General features: G+C 40.1%; 1 protein-coding gene across 1 annotated transcript; it reads left to right on the top strand.

Moving 5' to 3' along the window:
- The first annotated feature begins 1,003 nt into the window (after positions 1 to 1,003).
- Positions 1,004 to 10,711, top strand: LOC111673356 (ADP-ribosylation factor-like protein 8A). The gene is made up of 7 exons (XM_023431111.2): positions 1,004 to 1,584; positions 3,530 to 3,610; positions 4,357 to 4,430; positions 5,122 to 5,215; positions 5,670 to 5,737; positions 6,380 to 6,450; positions 9,361 to 10,711. The coding sequence occupies exons 1-7, from the start codon at positions 1,462 to 1,464 to the stop codon at positions 9,411 to 9,413; spliced, it is 564 nt and encodes a 187-aa protein (XP_023286879.1). The 5' UTR covers positions 1,004 to 1,461; the 3' UTR covers positions 9,414 to 10,711.
- The last annotated feature ends 13 nt before the right edge of the window (positions 10,712 to 10,724 follow it).

Here is a 10,724-nt window from a genome sequence, read left to right as displayed (position 1 = left end):
AACAGTGTGCAGAAAACTATCTGCATGACTGGATGCCACTAGAGGTAAGTGAGTGATATGTTTTTTTATTATGTAGGTGAAGTGACCCTTTGAAGTCTACAAGGTCAACTACTCTGGGTGCAGTCTTGTTTTAAAATATAAGTAAAGGGTAATTTTTGTCTGCTTTTATAATAATCTGTGGTGAACTGTCAGACAGAGAAGCGGACGTCCAGTTAGTTGCACTTCCTGTATCGTTCTCAGTCAGATTACATGTTAATGCAGCAGTGTGTGTGTTCATTTTTTACATGATCTATTGTACATTCAGAGTAACCAGTAACACATCTCTGCAAAAGCAGGTATTGACAGCCCCATAGGAAATAAGGAAACTGAAAAAATTATCAATAATTCTTCAATTACATTATCATACATTATATATAGTGGGTATCAGTGCCATAATGTTTTCCATCTGTTTTGTCTCCATCAATAATAAACTGACCTCATGTCTGCAGATATTTGCTCCAACATTTGTTCATACACTGACCTCTTCAGTTTGTCAGATAATCAGTCACCCAAATCAAGTCATATAATGAAGATATGACCACTGTTACATTTGTTTGCTAATTATCACAGTTTAGTCTTTCTGAAAGAACTGAACTGTTAGAAATGAGTCACATGGTCTGAGCTGTAAAATCCGTTTAACCCTACTGACAACGTGGTTTAATTGAGTCATGTTGAACCTCAGATATGACGACAATGACCTCCAGTTGAGTAGCAGTGATGAAATGGCTGATTTAGACAGAGGTGAAAACTTCACCTTCCACATGGAGGTAAAAGGGTCTTCGTGTTTATTCGGGATATCATAACTGTAGTTACTTTGTGTTTACAGCAGAGGGCAGAAGTTCAATCACACAGAAGTCTATGCCTCCTCTTTTCTCTGCTTTCCTCTGCTTCATATATCAACCCCACCCAAACAGGAAGCAGAGCGGACAACCTGCTGACAGATTAAATCAAATCTGACAACATTACCAATAAAAGGGAAATTTTGGACTAAAAACACTTTAATTACAATATTTTGTTTCTTATGAATCATATTTATGTCCATGTTGAGCCTTTATTTGATTGTATGTTTCAGGAAATTATTTTCGGTTCGAGGTTTATTTTGAAGGGCTGTGCCGGATGTGGTGTGAGTTGATAAATCTCTTGACAGTACTGTGGGAAAAGGCGTAGCTAGTAAACATCACGGAAAACACACAGCGGACACCAGAGCCTGAAAACACCAACTTATTGACTATCCTCTTCGGTTCATATAACGCCAGTCGGTGTCGTCCGTTTTCCCGTTACCGCCCGGGGTTGTCTCAGTGACTGTCAGCGTCTCAAAAAAAGACTGCCGGGGCGTTAGCCAGCTAGCTAGCTAGCATAGCCACCTAGCCATAGCAGCAGAAACAGCAGCATTAGCACTAGCATCAGCATCAGACGACAAAGATGATAGCGCTAATTAACAAATTGCTGGACTGGTTCAAGGCGCTCTTCTGGAAGGAGGAGATGGAGCTGACCCTGGTGGGGCTGCAGTACTCCGGGAAAACGACCTTCGTCAATGTGATAGCGGTAAGGGTGGGCTAATTTAACCGCTAACAGATGTGCTAACGCCAGCTGCCAGTTAGCATCTGGCTTCATCCATTGTTATCCTGCGGTGGTGAGGTCAGCTAGCTGTCGATGTTCGACTTCAGCAAGACGATCAACGATTCAGTGTGTTATTTGTACATTAGTGACTTAAAGTTCTGTTAAATAGCCAGCGTCTGGGTTTGTTTTCTTACTGAGTACAGGCACCACTAACGTTATGCTTACTGAGCTTTAAAGTGTCATTTAAATGAGCACATCCGCTCTCACATCAGTACCGGTGGATGGTCCTAACCTCCACCGTAACTGGAGAAATTTGTATCAGAATTTAAGGCCGTTTTAGGACTGCCCACCTCCCCACTCCCATCCCTGGTGTTATTTGCGGGGACGGAGGTAGGATTTGTAGGTCCAGTGTTAGAGGGTCGACCCCCCTCCTCCTGTAAGAGTGACCTTCCCTCTCCGGTCACAGTCACTCCCTGCCATACACCATCAGCTGATCACCCCTCCCTGACTGCACCCTCCTCTGCTTCCCATGTACAAATTAAATTTTTGAGTGACCCACTAACATAGATTTGCCTCCACCCAAAGAGATTTGTTTGTGTTTCTTCCATTTTTTAAATTTGAAATGCAGTTTTGAGTACAGAACCCATCTGATGCTGGGCCAACATCAGTATTTCAGATATATTAAATTAGATGATTATGCAGTGTCTGATATGTATATGTAAAAGATATAGTTGGGTTGATTTTAAAATGTGAAGAAGTTAAAACAAACCCTGCAGCAAGCAGACATTAAAAAGCCTCAGCCTGTGTTTCTTGAAGTCGTTCATGGTGGATTTTGAGGTCTGCTTTGGATCACTGTCCTGTTGTAGGAGTCAGTCTCTTCACTTGTACTTTCTTGACTGACTGCAGGATATCAGCGGGCAAAGGGGGCAGAGGTGTTCCTCAGTAGTGATCAAACATTCCCACATGCCACAGTTACTGTTTAATGTTTTTATTTAAGCAAATAAAAAGTAAGAGCATTTTAACATTTGAATAAAAACTCATTTTAATGTCTGTTTGCTGCAGGGGTTGGATTTACTCCTAAATCTGAGTCAACAGCCTTGAATGAACATAACTGCATGAATGTGACATAATGGCAGAAACACTGTATCTTATAATGACGTTGATGAAGTAATTACATTTAATGTGGATCAGCACAGTTTATCAGATTGACTCATCCCAGACATTTTTGTTAATTGTGACTTGTGAATGTCTGACATTGCATATTGGAATTGGAAACTAGAGCCCCACCAATAATGTTTTGCTGAGGCTGATATTAATATCAAAATGTGAGTTTTAAAATATGATAATGATGAAGTTGGCCAACGTTTGTTATTCAACATAACAGCAAACAGCATGATAAAGATACTTACATTTGATTCTCAGAGAATCTATGGAGCCGGACAAATAAACATTTGCAGAATTACTTGTCAGATTTTCTCCAGTGGAAAAATTACAGAGGCTCATTTATGCCTTTTATTGGAGAATTTTAAGTAGAGAGACAGGAAATCAGGAAAACTGGAAATGAGGGGACAGAGAAATGGGGGCAGCATGCAGTGAAGATCCTCAGGTGGACTCTAATCCAGATTCATGGTCAGCACCTTGCATTCATCCCATAGGCCACGAGGAGGTCCATAAATTCATCTTTGACATTTCTTTACTGCAATTTCTTGTTATTTACTTGTCGACATACAAATCAACACTATACTGTACATTGGTGATAATCTGAGCTCTTTTTTTAGTGGCATTTTCCTCTGGTAGAAACCACAGATCACTGTCTGTGATGATGTTCATATACCTTTAATGAATGGCACACAGCGGTGGCATACACCGTCTGAATCAACAGTGGTGTATGTATCAGTAAGGAGTGTGTGTGTGTGTGTGTTTTTTTCAGTCTGGGCAGTTCAGTGAAGACATGATTCCTACAGTGGGATTCAACATGAGGAAGATCACTAAGGGCAACGTCACCATCAAGGTTGGTAGTTCAATTCCCTGCTTCGCTTCCGCTCTGCTGACTGTCTGTACATAGTCATACTGTATGGCAGTTTGTCTGGTTGTGGACTAATCTCTGGTTTAACAAACATCACCAGTTATCATTATTTATTCAGAGGAAAAGTAGATATAATACCATATTAATATAATGGATTTTTTATATATATCTATAACACCTTCTTATTAAACATCTATAATAACAACACAACAACAAAACTTTTTTATTTAATTAATTCCTTTTTTTTTTTTTTTTACATCATTCTTTTCCTGTTAAGATTGAGTAAAATATTAAAATCAAAAGGATCCATTACTAAGTAACTTCACGTTGTTAAATCCTAATTGTTACATAATAATAATGTATATTACATTATGTCACATGTTTAGAATTATTATATTATATAAATAATACATACTAACATCATAACACCACCTCACTATTATGTTTTCTACATTATATTTTATTACATTTTATTAGATTTATTATGATGATTATTATACTTTAACATTTTTTATTTTATTTACATTCTTTAATATTTAGATTACATCATTAATGTCCACTATACTTTCCTTTTCACCCTCACAAAAGACAGATATATAACAGATATATTCGACTACATCACATGTAAACCTTGAAAAATCCACTCACGCACAGATATCAGAGACAATTAATTTTTACACTGTATACATTACATACTCTAACAATGTGCTGTTCTCTCTCTGTGTCTGTAGTTGTGGGATATTGGAGGTCAGCCTCGGTTCAGGAGCATGTGGGAGCGTTACTGTCGAGGAGTCAGTGCTATCGTGTAAGTCCCGGTTTGCTAAACTGTGGTTACTGTCACGTAAAGGGGTTGCTGGGACGTCTCTGCCGGGCAAGTTTGTCCATCGACCCTCATCCTTCTGTTCAAACTGACAAGTTCTGCAGATATTCAGTGATAAATCTGATATCTGTAAATTGTTGCTGACAGTTTGCGTTTGGTCCAATCATAGTGTAGATCTTAAAAATCTAAATCCTTGAATGTGATCATCAGAAGTGTCCTCAGGTCTTTTGCTGTGTAGTTGTGTCATATTAGCGCAGTTGTCTTAGTGAGATGGGGCAGGAAGGCTTCAGGGCAAACGGGTCAGATTTATGTAACAAAGAGCAAAGTTGTTCTGCATGCACGGCTATGTTGTAGTGAAAGTGATACTGATGAGTTGTGCCAGCTTTTTCTTTCATCTCTTTTTGAGTTTTAGCAGGACTCAGCATGATACGATTTTAGATACTTAAACTTTTGAACAGAGCTCCCGCTATACTGTTGTTAAAAAGACCCCATATTTTGCCGCCTTTGCGTGTTCCCACTGAACCAAACAAAGCTCCATGATGTTGTCTCAGTATGTGACGTTAGATAGCATCAGTTAAAGACAGTTTTAATAATCAATGAAACTTTAAAGTTGAAGTTTCTGGATTACATTTTAAAATGAATTTACAGATGTTGACTTAATTTCTTTCGGTTTCAGGTACATGGTGGATGCAGCAGACCCAGAGAAAATCGAAGCCTCCAAGAACGAACTTCACAACCTGCTGGACAAACCTCAGCTGCAGGGAATCCCTGTAAGAACAGTACCACAACAGATTAAGATTCAGAACAAATCAGACCAGACCCACCACAACAATGTTCTCCAACAAAACCTGACAGGACCAAAACCATGTCCCATTACCTGACTAAATAGAGCTGAGTAAACCTGACAGAACCAAACTGACCTGAGCAAACCAGCTCAAATCTAAAACTATGAGGGAACCAGAATAAACTAGCTACACTTTCCTGAACAGTTCGGACTTGAGCCAGCTGAGCTAACTGATTCAGAGTGAACCAGGATGAACTGACAAAGCCACCTGATCTTCAGCCTGTGACCGAATACGCCGACACTGCACCACATACAATGAACAAGACAAACCAACTTCACTGGACATAGTGAAATGCAGACAGTGTGTTTACCAGTATGTAGACAGCTGCTGTGTTTTCTTGTGTGTTTGGCTGATGTGTATTTTGTCTGTGTGTCTTTAGGTTTTGGTTCTGGGCAATAAGAGGGACCTTCCAGGAGCTCTGGATGAGAAGGAGCTCATAGAGAGGATGTAAGTCCACACCAAAACTCTGGTCCAGGTTTAGTGTGTTTGTACATATTTCTACATTATATTTTATACAGTATCTTTCCTTCAACAGCATAATCTGCAGCAAACATATAGCTCCATTTTTTTTGTTTGTTGATAATGACACACTGAACACACTGCTGCCTACTCCTGTTCAGTGTCACGTGACTGGTTTCCAGTCACATGTTTTTTCCCCCAACAGTTGTGTCTATCATCTGCTCTCACCTCGACTCAGTAGCTCTCCTGCCTTAGGGTCTTACCGTCGTAAACTGTGTGACCTCAGTAAATCTAGTGGAATACATAATGACTCTCTATTAACATGTCTACGCACACACACACACACACACACACACAAAATGACATGTGAGCTGTGACTCTGGCCTGGTCTTCCTGTTTGATGAATATCCATCCATATCCATGTCCATCTTTTGTTATTTAAATATTTATTGAATTTAAATGACATTAACACAGGGTTGTTGGTACAGCTACTGGTTCTGGCATAGATATTGTGAAACATGGTGCATAAAGAAGAGATGTAATGAGCAATCAAAAGAAAAATAAATACAATTCTAACTCGCATATATGGAGTGTGTATGAACTGATTTTTCTTCATGTGTTTTTGCTCAGGAACCTGTCGGCCATCCAGGACAGAGAGATCTGCTGCTACTCCATCTCCTGCAAGGAGAAAGACAACATCGGTATGACACACACACAAACACACATGCAAGGACCCTCACTGATATAATACATTTTCATTCATGAAACCCTAAAGCTATGGCAGACTGCTGCTTTGGTACAGTGGGGGCGCTAGAGTAAAGGTCTCAAAACACGGGGTCATCTGGTGAAAAAGTTGAACCAGAAAAAACTTGAGCTTCAGCATCAAACAGAATGGCACTGCGTTGGCAACAAAAATACATAAAATAGACATTTTTGGTAGAGCACCCACCGAAGTTAACAGTGCATTACTGCTGTTCATCTTGCAGTAGAGGAAGAGGATGAATGATCACTACTGTAATAACTTTCTGGAGTGGTAGTATTACAAACCTCTGTTCAGAGTTTGAATCACAAAGTAGTGCAGGGAGCAGAGTGTCCAGGTCACATTTGTCAGTGACGCTAACTGAATCTCTTCGGTTTAGTTTCACTCCTGTGATCCTGCTTGTGCTTCCAGATAACAGCATGACTTCACTGTTTACCAATCAGCTGCATCAGAGCCAAGCTGTGTTACTACTTATACAACTCCACCACTTCCTGCTGCTTCACGCTAAGCAGGAGGCTTTTATTGTTGTGCATTTTGTCTCCTCAATAAAAACCAGGCAGACTTTCACATTCAGCCCAGAGTTCGACTTCATATTTAGTGTTTAGTTTAAGCTCAGGGATTTGTTGATGACAGTTAACAGTTTACAGTTTTGACTGTATTTTCAACTTGCAGCATCTACAGGAATTCTTTACTACCAGCAAAATCCATCATATATGTAATCAAAACCCATATCTGCAACAAAATATTCAGCCAGTAGATGAGTTTGATTTTGACTCTCAGTCAGCCCGTCACAAGGTCTCAAGCAGTGATCAGGCTCATAGGGAGTCAGCAGATCACAGATATAAGCAAGAGCCAGACCAGGAGTCTCAAGGCTTCAAAAACGAGCAGTAAAACCCTGAAATCAACTCTAAAAGTCACAGGTAAAAAGTGAAGATTGGTGTAATGTCATCGCTTCTCAGAACGTGTTAACAGTGTGATATAAAAGTGGACAAAAGAGTTGTTGTCCGTTTCGTCAGAGCAGGAGGGAGAACGTGAGCGTCTTAGTCTCAGTCATCTCTGCTGAGTTCAAGGAGGATGCTTAGTTACAGGGTGAAGATAAGAACAAGGTTACAGACATAGCAGAAGAGAATACACGCCAGAAACCTTCTCTCTCGGTCGTGTTGTACTGGAACATTGTATTAAAGTGTTTTCTAATGGTCTGCTCCCTCCTGTATGTAAATGGTGTCAACAAAAAATCCGAAACCTCAGTATAATCAAGGATCAGAACCAACTCAAACTTCACTGATGGGTTCAGGCAGTATCACATCATTAAGTGGTGATTTTCAACACTGTCAAAAACATACTCTCCATTTTCTATTAAACCCACACAGAGGCATCATTAATGTGATGTGTTGTAGTGCACAACACGCTCCACCAGAGGTCAGGCAGGCAGCTGGTGAGGATCCAGTTCTCCCCATTTGGGAATGTTTTGGGTTCTGATCAGGTGATGCAGCTGAGCTAGCAAAGACTCATGAAGCTGTTTGCTACAAGGAAGTTGTGGTGAAAGAGTGTAACACATCAATTGTTTAGACTATTAACAATTATTTAGATTTTTTTTATTTGAATAGGCCATTTTTTCTGTCTTGTTTGGCCAAAACTCCTGCAGGACTTACCTTTAACTGAACACAATATATTCTTTCCCACAGTCGAGTGCCACATTCTGCAATAAAGTTATGTTAAAGGTCCCATATAATATAAAGGTAGATTTCCATGTCTTTTTTGATTATACAGCAGGTCTAGGTTCTATATTAATACTGTGAAAGTATCAATGCGCTCAGTCCACAAAGAAATGCACACATTCTGAAACTGAGCCTTAAAATGAACCGCCAGGACTTCTGTAACTTTGTTATGTTACAACAAAGCAGTCACCGCTCTCAGCCACGCCCCAAGCCCCGCCCACCTGGACCCACCATCCAACCTTGCAGGATTTGGTGTCTGAGTGTTTACCTGAAGTCTGCTATATTTATATTAGATCACTCAGAAAACAGTCAGCCAATCAGAAGAGTTTTTGGTTCTTATAACCACAAATATATCTTCAACACTTCAAATAAAATACTTTTTTTAAAGAATTTTCAAGTAAATAAAATAGGATGAAAAGGAAGAAGGAAAAAAAGATTATCAATTTGTTACAGCAGGGAGTTTGGCCAGCAGAATGATTTAGAGGTAGAAAATGATTGCAAGTTTGGTCATTTTGGGTTGTTAACTTTATTCACGGTGCTGCAACATGGTGTCAGATGTATTTAATCGCAGAATGACTTGTCCAAATAACTGGCATGAGACAATGTAGGCTTATAAAAATCTTATATCTGTGAGTTTTACCTTCAAAAGGAACTAATTTAACAAATATCATGATATGCCGTGTACCCTGGTGAAATGTTGGGACGGTATTAAGTAATTCATTTAAAAACAGGTACTGCCTGAGCCTGTCCAGTGACTGACTGTCTTAACTCTTCACAGAGTCTGAAATTAAAGCTACGTCCACAGTAAATGCATCTCTTCTGCTATGTTTCCTCCTGCAGTCCACACTACTCCAGAGTTTTCGAGCCCCGAAAACAGAGAGTTTTGGAAACTCTGCTGGCACTGTTTCATTTTGAAAACTCTGGGGTTGTGTTGTAGTCTGGATGGACAAAACTGAAACCTTTACAAATGGTCATTTTAAAAAAACTACAAAAACGCATTATTGCGGACGTAGTCAAACCCACACACAGTTACACTTCACTGTTAGTTTACCTCCTTCTTTTCTTTCACACTCTTCACACACACACACTCTCTCTGTCTGAGCTCTGCTGATGTCACACCTCTCTCTCTGCAGACATCACTCTCCAGTGGTTGATCCAGCACTCCAGGACTAAGAGGAGTTCCTGAGAACAGACATGCCCCCAACCGAACAGGCCACGCCCACCCACCCTAACACATCTTCTCTCTTTGATCAATCCCCCACCCCCCACCACCACCAAAAACTTTTCTCCCTAACCCCAAACTATTCACCCTTTCCTCTCCATATACCCCATCCTTAAATAACATTAATACCTTCCACCCCCCAGCTACCCTCACATTGATGGAGGATGCATTGATACCTCTGGGTCTTTGTTTCTTATTGAAGTATTGAGTGAAGTATCAAACTGATGCCCAGAAGCAGGTGGGACATGTCAGAAACCAAAGGCAAAACCTCTTGATCTTCCGTCTGTGTCCTCATGTAGACGAACACGTTCAGCCTCCATCAGTTCAGGTCAGGGTCAAAGAATTTCCAGTGATTTTAAAATGATTACAGACCATCTGCTTGCCACTCAAAATTGTATGACTGCATGACTGTTTGTATGGACTATATGTGCTGAAAAGTATGTGTGAACACATGCATGTATGCAGATACCCAGTGTAGTGTAAACACAACTGCAACCACTGTCCGTGTCTGCATCCATGATAGGACAATATGTGGCTGTTTAGTGAAGTGGCCGAGGGAAATTTTGTCACATGCAGCCAAGAGGTTTGATCGTTGAAGTATAATGTTCAGGTGACTATCTGCACCTGATGTTCACGTGCACTCAGCTGAGTGGAAACATAAGTGTGAACAGTAAGCTGCTATTTTAGCATGAAAAGTCAGTGGAAGAAACCTCTGCAGCTACATTACTGTTACAGTAAAAATAGTAATAACTATAGCTATGTCTGTGACAGTTCCATGAAGCGTTAATGAGGTTTCTTTGTTTCCGCACATACAACAGTCTCCACTGCACCAGCACACAACACCTGAAGGCATTTTTCCTGGGACGAATTCACAGCAAGTACCAAGCCCCCCATTAACTGTATTTAACCTGAGTTCATTTCAGTGACTCTGAACTCATGGCTGACATATACTTTTCTGCTGGGGTGTTTCGCAGCTTACACCACAGACATCTACAGTTAAGAAATGTATATACAAATCAATTTATGTGTTATGTGTTAACCAAATTACTAGAAAAATACTCCCTAAAAATCTGCGGATTGTCCGGAGTAACGAGGACGTTGTTTCTTTTTAAAATGAAATTCTTCAACATTGAGCAACACAAACTAAATTCCAATTAATTCCAATTACCTAGTTTGTATTTAGGTGAGGGCAGATATCTCAGAGACAGACCTGGACAAATAAAACCAAAACCATCTGCGTGGACAGACAATACAAGACGGAACTGTTTTTTGTTG

Source organism: Seriola lalandi, unplaced genomic scaffold (assembly GCF_002814215.2).
Source record: "Seriola lalandi dorsalis isolate HSWRI2012SDOR001 ecotype SW California unplaced genomic scaffold, Sedor1 jcf7180002054917, whole genome shotgun sequence".
Classification (NCBI taxonomy): Eukaryota; Metazoa; Chordata; class Actinopteri; order Carangiformes; family Carangidae; genus Seriola; species Seriola lalandi.
The sequence above is the reverse complement of the archived record's forward strand: the minus strand, read 5'-3'. Positions and strand labels throughout refer to the sequence as shown.